At 36.5% G+C, this 16,108-nt stretch overlaps 1 protein-coding gene across 4 annotated transcripts; it reads right to left on the reverse strand.

Annotated features, from left to right (window-relative positions):
* Positions 1-3,623: 3,623 nt before the first annotated feature.
* Positions 3,624-14,898, reverse strand: LOC147334639 (butyrophilin subfamily 1 member A1-like). Of its 4 annotated transcripts, XM_086273582.1 has the most exons (13): positions 14,690-14,898; positions 14,051-14,144; positions 13,251-13,592; positions 12,722-13,015; positions 12,503-12,631; positions 12,288-12,373; positions 9,037-9,099; positions 8,773-8,868; positions 8,469-8,564; positions 7,754-7,828; positions 7,381-7,449; positions 5,960-6,025; positions 3,624-5,611 (listed from the first exon to the last, which is right to left on the reverse strand). In XM_086273582.1, the coding sequence occupies exons 1-13, from the start codon at positions 14,732-14,734 to the stop codon at positions 5,510-5,512; spliced, it is 1,557 nt and encodes a 518-aa protein (XP_086129708.1). In that variant the 5' UTR covers positions 14,735-14,898; the 3' UTR covers positions 3,624-5,509. The 4 variants fall into 4 exon arrangements, with proteins under 4 accessions (XP_086129708.1, XP_086129728.1, XP_086129718.1 ...); XM_086273602.1 differs by lacking the exon at positions 8,469-8,564; XM_086273592.1 differs by lacking the exon at positions 14,690-14,898 and having other exon boundaries at positions 14,051-14,156.
* Positions 14,899-16,108: the final 1,210 nt, after the last annotated feature.

A 16,108-nucleotide genomic window follows, 5' to 3' on the forward strand; every position in this document is an offset into this window, starting at 1 on the left:
AACTGTAGGCAAAAGACTCTCTTCTTCTTCTCTTCAACTCTTTCATGGCATGCATTTTCAATTTCTCTTTGCTATTTGGGCTGATTTGGACCTGATGAATGTAAAAACAAATAATTACCTGATATTTGTTTCTGAGAAAAATGAAATCCACATGTTAGTGCATTTGTTTTAAATTTCTGTAGAACAGTGGAAGTATAATATCCTCGTAAGTGGATATCAGGCCCTTGTAGAGCAAAATTTAGTATTGTGGTCTAGACAATCCAAAATGTGATGTCCACATAGGAGGTTGAGGAAATTATATACTACAGTATTAATGAGGAATGAGCGACCAACCACTAAACAGAACATGGTTGTATGAATGACTGTTAGTCTTCTTTTTTTTTCTGACTTTTTGTCATGATAAAAAGCTAAACTTTAATTCATATTCTTTCTTGTATCTTTGTTCATTTCAGGATTTCTGCTTTTCTGTTCATCACCTTTACAAAGGAGAACAACAGCAGCGTCCATCTCAATGGAAGCCAATCCAGCAGGTAAATATTAAGTTTGTTACTGTTTTTTCTTTATTTTCTTTAATTTCAAAGCAAAATAGAGGTTTTTTTGATAATCTGATATTTACTGCTAGAACTCTAACTTTTGAAATCACCTGTTTTGCGTATATACATAGTCATGTTGGAATGATAAGCTTTAATCCATCTTCTTTCTCTGTGTCTCTGTTCATGTCAGGATTTCTTGTTTTCTGTTCATCGCTTTTACAAAGGATACTAACAAGCAAATCACACTCTGCTGAAGCCAATACAGCAGGTCAGTAGTTTAGAGCAAAAATAGTGTCATTGTGTCAACTGATTTTTGTTTTTAAATTGCTAGAAAGATGCAGTTCTTTGTATTTTGTTGTATATGCCTTTGGCATACTTTTTTTTTATCTCAGTGTGACAAACATAAAATGTGTATGTCTAAATTAATAACACTTTTTTAAAACATGCACTGCTTCTTTTGAGATACTGAAATACTTTTATTATTTATAACAGGTTGACCTCCGAGAATTACGAGAGTCAAATTTGGCAGCAGTAGCGTCATCATGTGACGTTTGAGATATGCTGCATACATGCGGGATATTTTTACCTTCCCTCTATGTGTTATATGCAGGGTTTTGTTTTCCATCCATCAGGTGTTTGTGCTAATGTGAACCTGCCTTGGGTCAAACCACAGCATAAATTCACAGACAGAAAATGCATAAAAGTTCAGTATGTAATATATGTATTTATAATTGGTTATGTTATATTGAGTTTTTTTTTTTCTTCAGATGATTCGGATGAACTTGTGTACTCCACTTTAAGCATTCGTGGGGCCCAGCAAAATTGCCAGCCAGGTTAGTATTTTGATTTTATTACATTTTAGATCTTTTCAAAATGATGCCAGTACATTTAAATCATATTACTCTTTAAAGCCACTGTAAGACAGTAACTTTAACTTCATCCTCTTACTCAAGATGTTAAACTGAAATGCCAGTCAAAACCAAAATTGTTCATCTATTCTTAGTTTCTTTAATTTTTCTGAAATATTTTCAAAAAATAAATTCGCTCAATTTTTTTTTTTTTAAATCTTCTCAGATTATTGTATCTTTTCTCCATTAAAGTAAAACATGTGATCTTCTTGTTTTTAGAAGAATCAGACTTGTTGAGCTCCACAGTGACTTACAGAGGAGGTGAAGGCCCAGGGCTCCCAGTGAAGGAAGATATTTATTCCTCTATCCGGATTGTAAGACTACTGGTCTTTGGCCTTCAGCAGACATTCCTACTTACTGTAAACAATTGTTATAGTATAATGTCTCTGTATATCAATGTCAGAGGTTAGCTGTCATCACACAGTGTAACACATTAATGCAGGGAAATGTGCTGTCATTTCTTTTAAATCTATCATGTGGATCAATGTGAACCTTTTTTAAAGACCGCATTAAGGTTCTATACCTGAGGGTTCATTTAAAAATAATTGAATTTGTCATTTATATTCTTGAGTTAAAGGAATATGACACAATTTATTTTTTTCTTTCCAAATTTATTTATTTATGTATTTTAGCAGTCAAAATTACTGTCACAAGTTAAATGACAGAAGACCAAATCACCAAAGCTGACAAGTTAGAATTGAGCCAAGTTTGAAGTTTTTGCTAAAAGAAATGTAAATTAGTACTAACAAGAGCAGACAGAGTGAACAACTCCCTCTGATGGGCATGCAAACATTTGCACATACATTCAGTAAGATTCATGCACTCAGGGATTCCTGGCTATTAGACAGACACAAGGCATAATTTTACAACATCCTCTCATCCAAAACTGTTAAAAACTCTACTCTCACTTGAATCCATGAATAAAAAGTATAACATTAGTTTACAAAAATGCTCTATAAATTCTTTAGTCAGTGACGTGCAATGTTTTAGAAAAATGCAAACATCACAATTTGTACAAATGAAACGTCAAACCAAATACACCCCAAAAATCTGGTCATGAAAAAGCTACAACATAACACTGAGTACAAGTCATCATCCAGGAATATCCAGAACGCCTCACTTCTTTGCAATAGTAAGTCCTGGTTTTCAACCCTTGGAAGTACTGGAACATGTTTAACGCCACAAAATCACAAAGATGATAAATCATGTTTGGATATCAATAAAGTGGCTGCTAAGAAGAATGGTGAAAATTAACTTCTCCTTCAAGAAAGGACTTTGTAAATACTGCTGATATTGCAGTGTGGGATCAAAAGGGCTCCCCCTGGGGGTTTTCAGAGGTTTGGCGTTCTGGGGGTTCTACACTGCATATTTCAATAAATTGCTGCACTTATTTCCAGTGTCAATTTCCTAGTAAAATATAAAGGAATGAGTGGTGGCTTAAGACCTCAACATTAATGTATATTCTTTATTTTGAAAGTTAGCCTCTTCCATTCTGAGAAATGCATTCAATTTACAGTGGCTGTCATGCATAGTACATTCAGTGAAGCGGCCATGTAATTGTGCTAGGCCTAAAACAGATGTCTTATTAGTCTGTAGTGGATCAGACTAGTGCTGGTGTAAGGGTGTGAGTGAAGTTATGTACTTGTCTTGTTACCTCTAGAGTAAATTTTGCTTACTAAAGCCTGGGCTTTAAGCTATGTAAAGGACATGTACATCTTTATTTCATGATATTTTATTCTGTCTTACAGGCCACAGAGAGCAGTGACACCTGACTCCAAAAGTGGAGGAGTTATCAATTTAAAGCTGTGCTGAAAATCTGAAAAAGAACAAGAAAAATGTTTGTATATAAAATTGTAACTGTAATTTTGAGAGTATATTTTTTGTTTACCTTTATGGGACCTGCAGCCTTCCCCTGGACGAGAGGAAAGTTTGATTGTTCTACTTGTTGTTCTATATGGTTGGCGCTTGAGTGTCTCCAACTTTCTCACGATGATTAGCAGGGTGTGCTATAAAGCTGAAACTGAATGCTATCCCACATGTATAGAATAAAGTGACACATAAGTGATAAAACATGTGATCAACAGATAAAATAAATTTCAATCACAATGACAACATTTAGATATAATTCATTTCAATTAAATTTTATTTATATAGCAAAGTCAAAGTTCATTATGTTGTCAAGCAATATTCCCTCTAAGCTGCGCACGTGCGCAATTGCGCACTGTTGGCACGGTCTCTGCGCACAGAAAATCTGCGTTGTGCACAAAAAAAAAAAATCTAACCTGAATTGAAATTAAAATTAATACTTTAACAATTCTGTTTTGCAGTGTTAGTCAATAAGTGACTGGCTGCTCCCGTATGGGATCAGAACGATGCCACCTTATCCCATAGTCCAGCCAATAATGTGATTCACATTCGTATATACGCAGCTAATCAGCGTCGTTGACAGGCTATGGCAGCGTCCTTATGTGCCGACACTGGTGTTTTAGTGAGCAAAGCGGCTGATGTGAAGTGAAGCCACGTTAATGACAACGTGTACAACCATTGGAGATGTGAGCAGGACAGACGGAACAATTGACGGAAAAAGTGTGGACTTCATACCAGTTTTGTTGATAGGTCACGTAAATCCAGAGTTACGATAAAAATATCTGCAATGTTTGGTTTTCTTCCTGAATACTATCGTTGTTTATATTTACTGTGGGAAGAAACGGTAAAAACTGCGTTTTATAAGAAAAAAGGCTTGAAAGCACTCTCCGCCTGTGAGCAGAAACAAACTCCACCCCCCCTCTCCCTTTCCTATTCGTCCGAAAAAGTACCATTCGACCAATCAAAAAATGATATGGCAACGTGGCATCTAGTTGTTAAGAAACGGGGGGAAGTTTTAGGAGTGACGGCGGTGCTTTGAGATGTGAGAGATTTGAGACGTTTAGCGCAAATCTTGTGTAGTTAGTGTGTAGTGTAGTTTTGTTGTGTGTGTCAGAACAATGAGGCGACTGCTGAATGTTACAGGTGTTACAGGAGTGATACATCTGCTGTTGTCAGGCCTGCAGGTATCAGGCTGTTGTTCTCCTTTATCTCATAGTGGACAGAAATTATTTTTGGAGTGGCACAAATTATTTGTGTGGCGTTAGATTTGATGCACAACAGCTGGTTGTTCTGTAAATAGTTTGAAATGTTTATTTAAAAACGCCTTGGCTGCATTTAAAAAAAATAGCTGCAAAAAACTTTGTTTGCCAAACTGAGTAACTTTTTTGAAGAAGTAACTATATAATTAATTGCCCAACATTGGTCATTATATACTGTATTTTGCAGACAGGACTCTCTCCCAAACCACAGACTCATAATACAAGTCAGAGCTTTATAAAAAAAAAAAAAAAAAAAGTTGTGTTTTCGAAATTGGAGTTCAAGTTATTTTTACTTCCATAATACTATACTAGTGTTATTATAATTATATTATATTATAATTAATGTGTTAATATAATGTAATATAATAGTGTTAACATACTACAATGACTAGATTTTTTTTTTTAAATTTTCATTGTAAGTGGGCTAAAGCAGTTAATTAAAAGTAGTCTAACATAAACGTAAATGCTGTAATTTGATTATTTTAATAAACCATGTAACTTGGATGGATTAGATGCCGGCGTGACCACAGTGCACACGTCTGATGTCGCTCACAGTGGTCCAAGGGATCGCTCAGGGAGTTTGTGTGTTCGCTCAGACACGTGAAAAATTAGAGGGAACATTGTTGTCAAGTAAAGATCGTACAATAATACAAAGAAAACCCCAACAATAAAAAAAACCCCATGTGAGTCCAGTTGCTTGGTTACAGTGGGGAGGAAAAACTCCCATTTAACAGGAAGAAACCTCTAGCAGAATCAGGCTCAGGGTGGGGTGGCCATCTGCTGCGACCAGTTGGTGCATATAACAGCATTAAAGTTACACATTTTAAAATTGCTCTCTGTCGTACACACACATACACATATGGGTGCCTTGCAATTTGCTTTGTCTCACCAGCTGTTGATGTAAACATAAATTTAAACTAATTCTTTAAAAATAAAAATCAAATCAGAAAGCACAGCACTGATCTTTGGGCTGTGCCTTGACTTCTTTCTGAGGCTCCTTCAGTCTCTTTTTCTTCTGCTTGGACGGACTCTTGATGTGAGAAATCTGCAAGTCAGAAGCATTAAGGAATGTGAGACATGCTGTTTTTAAGGCACACGAGTAATTACACAACACAGTCACAGATGCCAATAGTTTAAATTTTAAAAATTGGTGAAATATATTAATTAACAATGAATTTGAATTTGAATTTTTTTTAGATTTGTTTCTTCCTTAAAGTAGACAGACATTTCTTTAATATTATTTGACATTTAATCAGATCATTAATTAATAATAAATGGTTGTTTTCTTTGTTGGCGTTGGATTTCCTGACCATGTAATTACAGTTCTTTTTCTCAAACCTAAATAAATAATACGTGTGCGCTCCTCACTGGTGAACAAATTAAAAACACAAACCTTCTCTGCTTTGATCGGCAAGGTCTGAACTTTTTTCTCAGTTTCTTCTTTTTTCTGTTTCTCCTCCTGGAGTTGAATAAAAAGACTCATGAGACCAGATTATACACTTGCTGTCATGGTCTTTGACCCAGTGTTTAGTCTTCTAGACTTTTTCTTTTATGTATTATTGCTTTGATCTTGAATAGTGTGCTATGTTTCCTAGTTTAGTTTTCTTGTGCTTTTAAGTTTCTGATTATTTCGCTTTGAGCATATCATTGTGCATTTAAATAAATGCTTTACAGACACTGCTTAGATACATGACACAGTCTAAATGATTTTCATTATATCAAAATATTAATAATAATACTCCTTTATACCAACATTGGTTTACAACTGCATCACTCAGCTGAAGAATTGGTACATATTAATTATGGGTTTGGTATCTACAATAAAAATATTTTTATTAATTGAAAAGTAAAATTTGTACTTTTCATCTGTTTCAGTGTACAGAAACAGTCAGATGTGCAGACATTTGTTACCATTGTTTCTCTTCCAGCACTTTACATTAAACTGAGAAAGAGACTTTCTTAAGATGTGTGACTTTTGTTTTTCTTTCTTCTTTTATCCCCTTTTTCAATATTTCAGGCTTATCTACTATGGAAACATTTTTATGTCATACATTTATTGAAATCATTGATTTCTTTATCAACTTCAGTGTGTAGAAATTGCACATTAACAAAACAGTTTTATAAAATAAAGATTACATTACTAAAGTTTCCTTCCTAGCACTTCATATTTCAGAAACTGATAATGATAAGATGAAACTCCTGCGTTTTGAACTTAAATATTTCCTTTAGTTTCTCCATTTTCCTCTCAATGTGCTGCCTTTTCTCTCTCTCCTGATGGAGCTGATTTTTCATTTCAGAATGTTTTTCCTTTAACTGCACATTAAAAGACATGAAAAAAGTGAAAATGGGAGACATGAAAGAACGAATGTAAATAAAGTAAAACAAATAACTAAATTTGCCTGTTGAAATTAAAAGCATCCTTTTCTTTACTCTTTACCTCTTCAAAACCTATAAGGAAATACCCTTTAAATCATATTTAAGTTCTGCCTATAAAATAAAAGATTTGATCAGATATTAGTCAGTAAACCTGTAATTAAGGGAGGCTGTCATCTTTTTGGGGGAAAGAATTCAAACATAAATTCAAAAAATCAAACCTTTATCAAACTGGATTAAAAGGACAACAAATACATTAAACTAATCTTGATTTATATATTGCTTAATTACACTGGATTTCATTGTCACTAGTAATCTGATTCCATTATTGTTTCACGTTTGTTGTCATTGATGGTTTAATTTTTCTTGGTTAGTGTCATAAAGATAGAGATCAAAGCTGACAACAGGTAAGTGGCTCATGACCAAATTAAAAACACAAACCTCTGTTTCAGTTGGCAACATCTGAACTTGTTTCTCAGGTTTCTCCCTTCTCTCTTTCTCCTCCTGGAGCTGAAGAAAAAGGGAAAAAGACTCATAAGAACAGACTACACACATGTTCTTTTAAAAGATCATAATACAATGAAATCCTCTTTTAAATTAACACGTTTTGTTTCTTGTTCTTGTTTCTCAACAGAAATTCAGAAAGTAGCAGGTTGATCACATTAAACACGTCACTTCAGCTGCTGTGCTACCAACCACTTCACAGAAAGTCACAGAGAGGTACACACAGAGTGTGTCGGTCTGATCATCGGGAGTATGACAGCCATCACATATGTCCATGATGATCTTTGTATACTCAGATACTTCCACTGACCTTTGATTCCAGTGTAAGGATCGTCTGCCTCAGCTTCGTAATGATTTCATCCTTCTCCATTTCAGATTTGATCATCTGTCAGAAATAAAGTCAGACAGATGTTGTTTCTGCAGCGCTTTGTTGATAAAAGTGACAAAATTATTGAAGCTTCACACTGTGAGCAACATGTTTCCAACCACAGTGCCTCAGAGTTAATATTGAAATACATGTAACGTGTTCTACAGCATAATGAACTGTGAGTTGATGCAATAAATGACGCTCAGATTAGGGTCAATCTTTTTCACACGAGTGTCTCTGCTCTTCTCCATCAGCTGCACCTTCAAAGACAGCAAAACATGCACATAATGTCTGCAGGATGTGTCACACAGCAGCCTGACGCACAGCTGTAATTCAACAAAATGAACAACAGCAAGCTGCATAATTCATGTTTGCTCTAAATTATGTCAATGTTGAGGCAAGTGGTGATATTTCTATGAATTTTCTGTGCTCCCCTGGTCCTTTCTCTCTATAACTGGTTAACATAACCTCTGTTTGAAACAGCAGATTTTTGGCTCAATAAAAAGCTGGAGCAGAATTGATCCTTTAGATCCTGGAGACAATAAGGTTCTCCACCAGTGAGGAAAAATTATTTAGCAGATGAAGAACATGCTGGACATGTTTAAATATGTTTCATATGACAGTGACAGACAGCTGAGTATCAAATGATGAAATGAACCTCCTGTTTGTTGGACTCAAGCTGATCCCTGACGGTGTTTATTTCACTCTCCCTCATACTTTTCTCCCTGTTAAGCTCACTGATGCTGTCAGAAAGCTGCAATTGAGAAGATAAAATTAGAGAGATGAGATGAAAAAACATATTTTTTTATATGTGAGTGATTAATTGAATGATTGTACTATATAGAATTAAGAGCCTGATCATTTTATTCTAATTTATAAAGTTTCCTCCATAACTCTTTACAATACAGAGATAAAGAGTTTGGGGTCAGTAAATTCAGGATATTTGTAACTGAAACACAAACCTCCTGATTTTTGGACTCCAGCTGCTTCTTCAGCTCCTCTAATGTTTCTTTCTCCTGCTGGAGCTGATTGAGGATTTCAGTGTTCTTCTTCTCCAACTGCAGGTGAAATGTTACATGAAGAAAGACCAGAAGGAAGAAATGTTCATGTTTAAGACACAAAAATAATAACATTTTATTTAAGTTGTAAATATGGTTTAGTAACAGTTTTAGTATTAAATGTAAAAAGATCAAATAAAGATGAAAAAAAATATTTGAAAAATGTACCTCGTTGAGTTTTGCTTCTTGTTCCACATTCCTCTTCTTCTCATCCTGGAGCTCATTTTCCAGCTGCAGACAAGAGGGAGAGACATCACAGCTTTTAATAGACAAAGACACACAAAACATATAACAAATGACAAATATCAACCTTTTTTTTATCATTCTGCAGGTCGCCATGTTTATTTTCAGCATCCTCCCTCCTCTGTTGTTCCTCCTGGAGCTGCTGCCTTGAAGTTATTGGCAACTTCCATTGAGAGATGGCAGAGATTACAAGCTAATACAGTTTTTCAAATTCATATTAAGTTACAGTTTTTCTCGATTGGTTTGGCTCACTTCTTGAAACCGAGATGACATTCTCAAAATAACATGGACAAATCTCCAAACCACCTTGCAATTGTTCACAACAGAAAGTCATTTTTCATTGGTTTTATCAAATTGCAAATGCTTTAGTACATGTCTCAAGTGACTCTGTGCTTCTTTTCAAATGATTATGTACAAGTAGCTACAGTTAGCACAATGAGCCCACATTTAGCACATTTTCCAAATAAATAGATCTTGGCGATGTAAACTGATTAGTTGATTTTTCAGTGAAATGGTTACTCACTCCAAAACATATCAGAATGGTTTCATTGTGTAAGTCATCATATGCACAATTGTCTGTTCAACTGTCAAAATTAGTCAGATATAATACCATGAAAGAATATCTTGGAACATTTGATAAAGTTATGACAGTACTTGACAATCAATCAGGTGAAATTAGAACTAACGAAGGAGCAGTTTCCCACATCTCAGATGACCAATCAAACAGGTTGTTTAGATACCTGACAGGTGTTGTCTATGATTATGACTGCTGCCCGGGGCCAGTTTCATTTGCAGTGTGAACATGGAAGCACCTCACCAAGTACAACAGCAACTTCCTGCTCGAGGAAGAGGAGGAAGAAGAAGAGGAAGAGGAGGAGTGCGAATGCGTGGAGGAATAGGGGGAAGAGGCCGAGGAGCACGGAGGCACCATGATGTCCCTTATTGACCACGTTATAAACCATCGCCTCACAATGGCAGAGGCAGGTCGCCGAGTGCAGCCTAATGTGCCTCGGTCCACAGTCTCCCCCATCATCCAAACCTTTCGCAGGGAAAACAGGTACAGAACTATGCTATTGAACTATTCAGTGTTGGTGTGTGTGTAGGCCTAGAGTACTGTAATATCTTCATGTGATGTTATATGATACTATAAAAATGACAAAAAAAAAATGGAGAAAATACTGTGAATAGTATTCCGGTCACTGTGCAGTGCATCACACTTTTAGTACCATAAAACAGCAGTACAATTACATTGGTAACTCATTTTGTAACAAATTTACAGTGTTGACCTTTGACTTGTATGTCTAGGATTGGACGACAGCCTCAAGTGGGTGGCAGAAGAAAACTTCAAAATGAACAACAAGAACGAGAAATATGCAACATGGTCATTGCAAATAATGCCATCACACTGAGACAGATTCGTAATGCAATCCTGCTAGACAATGTAATGTTCCAAAATATAAACTCTATCAGCATCTCCACAATAGACCGGGTATTGAAGAAACATCAGATGACCATGAAACAGATTTACAGGGTACCATTTGAGAGAAACTCTGACAGAGAGCAGCGCGTCGATGGCCAGGGGGATGAGGATGGTGGCCAGGAAAGAGAGGGTGACAATGGCGACCACTGAAAATATTACTGTACTATAGTTCTGAAACTTTATTTACAGTATGGTAGGCTAGAGTTTTTTTTGTTTTTTTTGTTTTTTGTTTGTGTTTATGACTGTTCACATTTACAGAATCCTGTATATGTTTTCTTTTCACAGTATGTTCTCTAATGTTAACATTTCTTTGTACGAATAAAAATGTTTACAGTTTCCTTGAGTATGAGTGGTTTATTGGAGGCTGATTTTACTGTAAAATCTTTTAGTTTTATTCATAGTGGTATTCTGTTGCTAGACCTGTGCCTCAGTGACAAAACGTCTAAGCATTTTGACTTGCAGTGCTTAAACAATGCCAAAGGTATAATGCATTTTGGGGGCATTGACTATTTATATGAGAAGGATAATTAGTTTTGACACATGGAGACATATGAGCTTTTGCAGGGGATTCATGGTGTTGTGCTAAACCATCCAGGTTATTTTGACAAAAGCACTAAATGAATGCACATATGCCAAGGCAATTGAGAAGGATCTGTGCTATTTTGACTGTACTGACCTTTTATATGGGAAAGGAATCTGCTTTTGAAGCATGGACGAAGAGTTTGGGGAAGGATATTTGATTTTGCTAGTGAGCTATAATGTTGGGCAGAACTGTAAGACTGTTTGGCCAAATGACCTTATGGTTTTGAGATTGTCATCTCGGTTTCAAGAAATGAGCCAAACCAATCGAGAAAAACTGTAATGTGGACAACATGACATTAGTACTTTACATTACAGCTAAACAGGGGTGATAATTCGATAATAAAAAATAATAAATGGAAGGAGAGAAAGAGAGAATAAAGTGAATAATAAACACCATTTAATTACCAGAGTTATAATCAGGGTTTGGTCTAACACATGACTTTGTAAAATATTAGTGTAATCACATTACATTTTGCTGTAGCACAGTAATGTCAAACATTACTTTTCTAATTACCTTTCCAGTAATCACATAACAGTATTTTTTAACCCTAGAATCTGTACATCTAATACAGATTGTCTGTACTTCTGATGTTGTTAAGATGAAGGTTTATGTCACTCTGTGCGACTGCTGTCGAGGTTCATGTTGTTAAACGGTAATTGGAGGCCTCCAAAGTGCGTTTCAGGCCTTGTTATGGACAGCACAAAAGTAATATAACACATGGTGTAACAGATTACTCACTCAAAGTGATAAGTAATTTAACACATTACTTTAAAGTGTAATGTGAGTTACAGTATGAGCCCAACACTACTTACAACCACATCAGTAGATCTGCTCAAATGATATAAAACACAATGACAAGGTCAAAACGTTTACACTTAGCCCTGTTTTTCATATTAGGGTTCTGTTTTAAAACCTGATATTCTTATTTTTATGTTTCATTATAAAATTGTGTTGAATAAGATATACTGAGCATAAATATTGCCTATCTAAGTGAGAAATCGATGGTAACATTTTGTTTGATTAGTATTCAATTTCCTGAAAACCAATGAACATCTTGATATTGTGTGTTTATCTACTCACAAGTTAATTCTGCTTCTCAGTTTTTCCTCTTACCTTCGTATTGAGTTGCTCTTTCTCTCTGTCTTCGTCCGTGGAAACTTGAAAATCTCCAATGTGATCCTTTGGCCTTCTGTTGGTCTCTTTTTGAAATTAAAATTAAATAAGAAGGAAATGCCAAAACTTGGATTATAATATTAAAACTCTCATCAGAGTCTCAATGAAAACATTGATTCATAGTAGCGGTAAAGAATAATTAACCAGTGACTTACTGATGTGTTTCCTCTTTCTACGTACAAGAACAACAACTGATAAAATTAACAAGATGATGCAAAGAGCCAAACTAACAGGCGACGTGTCCGTGACTGAGGGAGAACTGGACAGGATGTTAAAGAAATCCTCTGAAATCATAAAAAACACAACATTTCAATAAAACTGGACTTCAGATATTCAAAGTGTTTCTATCATAAATGTAATAATATAATTTGAACCTGGAACATGTTTGTGTGTCTCTCTGCTCTGGTTGGTGTTCCTCTGTTGGACTCTGCAGGTGATGTTGTTGCTGTGTCTCTTCTCCACAGTCACTCTGCTGCTGACAGTATAGAGGTCATCAGGACCTCTGAGGGTCTCTGTAGGTCCAGCAGAGAGGAGGTTTCCCTCAGCGTCCAACCACAGCAGCTCAGGCTCTGGATACCATCCTGCAGACTCACACTGTAACACCACTCCTCCTCTGTTTTTGTCAATCCCTGATAAACTGATGACAGGTGAGGTGGCAGCATCTGATGCTGAGCAAAAAGAGTAAAAAAAAGATATTAATAGTTGAAAAAAAAATTTTGTACAGTAATTCACAATTATGAAATTATTATTATTGCAAAATTCTGATTTGTTTGGTTTTTTTCTCTTTGTAAAGGTAATAAATAAACATTTCTGGGATAAAATCTTTCCTCATCCTGCACAAATATTAATTTTCACTGTAACTAAATCCACTACACCATGAATATGTGACGTGTATCTACTTACCAACCACAAGATTAACAAAATATTTTTTCTCCATTAAAGGAATGCTGCATTCATAGGTTCCTTCATCAGAGAGTTTTACTCTGGAGAGTTTCAGTGAAATGTTTCCACGCTTCAGCTCATTGATGAACAGTGATGCTCTTCCCCTGTATGAAGGATTTCTTGTATTCACCAGATCCTGACCGGATCGCCACACATGGACAAATCTTGGGTTCAAGTCAGATCGTGTCCACTCCAATATCTGAGCTGTCACATCCTCTGCAGGCTCCACGTGACATGGTAAAATAACATCATCATCAACTAATGCAATTACTGGCTGATGTGGACCAACCACCTGAGACTCCGCTGTAGGTAGGTAGGTAGGCAGGCAGGCAGGCAGGCAGACAGACAGACAGACAGACAGACAGACAGACAGACAGACAGAAAGAAAGAAAGAAAGAAAGAAAGAAAGAAAGAAAGAAAGAAAGAAAGAAGTGTTTATTAATTTCTGCAGCAGGAGTGAATGCATATATCAAACTTAAAGATGATACTCAGCATATAGCATTATATGTCTTTATTTTTTTTAAATCTTGGCTACCATAAAAATGTCAAAAACTTATGTTTCACTAAAGAATTAAATAAAAAAAATGCAGGCAGGAAAAAAAAAAAAAGCATGAAAGTACAAATTACAATTCAACCAAATGTAACAAATTTGCACCATTTTGTAATAAGTGTATGGTTTTTATACAGTCTTGCTGCACAAAAAGTGAGTACATTAGCACCAATGATAATAAAAGATATAATGCATGTAACATCAAACTTACCTTTATTTAGGTATATTAGAAGATGGAAAATGAAAATACTGAAGACTTTGACTGGAGAAAGGGAGAGGGCATCTATCTGTGGAAGCATCCTCCTCTGAAAATACATCAAGTGTGGCCACAAAAGTTAATTAATATAATAATAATTTGTTCATTTCATATCTAAAATCAACTTATTCAAGACTAAAAACACATTTTAGATGTTATTTCAGTATATTAACTACCTTCATGAGGTCATCAACATGACTTTCACTTAACATGTTATTGCTCTCCAGTAACTCCAGAGTTAAAGCAACAGACATAAAGTTGTTGGTTAAAGCAAACCCATTATTTTGCATTAGTGCCAAATTGCACATTAGAGAATAACCTCTGTATGACTTTTCATAGATACTGTACTGAGTTATTCAATAGAATATCTCTGCTCAGACCTCTACAGTATACTTTAACTATAAAAACTTTATTTTCTGCTCTCCAGTCAAATATTTAAAATCTCGGTGATTCATTTCTAAAACATTTGATAACATTTACAAAGATCTATTCATGACAGTGAAATAAATTATACTATAATTAGACTTTATAACTAGACATCAGAAAAGCATGTCTAACTAAATACACTAAATACACAATTTGAAAGAGACTTACCTGTGGAAAGTTGTGTGAGACTACAAGGTGAAGTCTGAAAATCATTAATCTGCGGCCTGAACTTACTTTGGCTCATGAACTGCAGATCCCTCATATATGCTCAGAGTTATGGAAAAAAATAGGCTCAAGTTCTTCTTAATCAAAGTATAATGCTGGAAAAATATTAATTTATCAGGTTAACACTCATTGTTGAATCTGGTTCGATCAGGTATACAGTGTGTCAAATGCTGAACTTTGAGCCCGTTATAAAATAGTCGAGCTGAAACCATATCTGTCTTTATGGTGTTCAAAAAGGGGGGAAGCGTTCACATGTTATGTGTTATCTCAGCTATCATACTGAAGGTGGCAGTACAGGACTGATATTTGAACACACACTGATAAGCTACTCAGGGGTGTTTTAAATGATCCATTTTAGTGTCACAGGGGTGCCGGAGCCTTTCCCAGCTGTTACAGTGTGAGCAGTGGTGCCAGCAGGGATCTGGGTTCCTGTGATCATCACAGCCTTGCCGTATTGGTCCATTTGATCAACCTTTGTTGTTATTATTTATTTTATTTTCAGTTGTTACACACGGGACAGACATTGCTGGGGGATAGGAAAGGAAGAAAGCAAGATGAAGGAAGAGAAAAACAGAGGGGAAGATGGACAGTGAGAAAGGGCACCTAAGAAGAAAAAAAAATTCTCCCAGATCACCTGTTGAGAGAGAAAAAAAGAGAAAACAAGCAAAAAAGAGAGCAACATAATAAACATGACACCATTGCATTAATCTTGCTAAGTGTAAATAACAGTAAATAATAAATATTGAATGTGTTTGTGCAGCACGCAGGACCGACAGCGCACAATGTGCTTTGAGGTAGCAGCCAAGAAAGGTATAGTTTGTGTCTATGAACAGTGAACATCCATGTGCACACCTGTGTGGATGAGCACGCCAGAGGGGCATCTGTGCCACCCTCCTGGGAAGAGCTGAGGAGAGCCCCAGTTGAGGGGTTACCCAGCAGCCACAGAGCAGAAGCCAGAGGGGGCTGCAGTGACGTGCCTGCGGGCTCTGCCGGCAGCCACCTGGCTGGGCCACCAGAGTGAACCGAGCCGTAGGCCCAGAGGCTGGAGGTCTGAGGGCCCCCCACACCCCGGAAGAGGCCCAACCGGACCTCGGGCGCCTGGCCCCACCAAGTAGACACCGGGAGTGAGCAGGTGCATACCTGAGCGCCCAGCCCCGGACACCAAGAGCCACCGACGCACCGACACCTGAGGGCATCAGCTACCAGCAGGGAGCGTGCTGGGGGGAGATAGGCCTCCATACTTTGGAGGGCCTGAGATGTTCCCAGAGAGGTGGAGTGTAAGACCGGACCTGAGATATAGACACAGACAAACAGGCACACACAGACACAAACAAATCAAATCACTTTTATTGTCACATCACA

This window comes from Aulonocara sp. 'chitande type north' Nkhata Bay, linkage group LG3 (genome assembly GCF_057382095.1).
Source record: "Aulonocara sp. 'chitande type north' Nkhata Bay isolate Kocher_YH1m ecotype deep benthic linkage group LG3, A_spYH_male_GT1.1, whole genome shotgun sequence".
In the NCBI taxonomy this organism is placed as follows: Eukaryota; Metazoa; Chordata; class Actinopteri; order Cichliformes; family Cichlidae; genus Aulonocara; species Aulonocara sp. 'chitande type north' Nkhata Bay.

Coding starts and splice junctions, on each gene's coding strand:
- LOC147334639 (XM_086273582.1), bottom strand. CDS start 14,734: ATGATTTTCAGACTTCACCTTGTAGTCTCACACAACTTTCCACAG. Junction 9,100..12,287: donor AAGAGCAACTCAATACGAAG/GTAAGAGGAAAA, acceptor TCTTGTCTGCAG/CTGGAAAATGAGCTCCAGGA. Junction 8,565..8,772: donor TGGAGTCCAAAAATCAGGAG/GTTTGTGTTTCA, acceptor TCTCAATTGCAG/CTTTCTGACAGCATCAGTGA.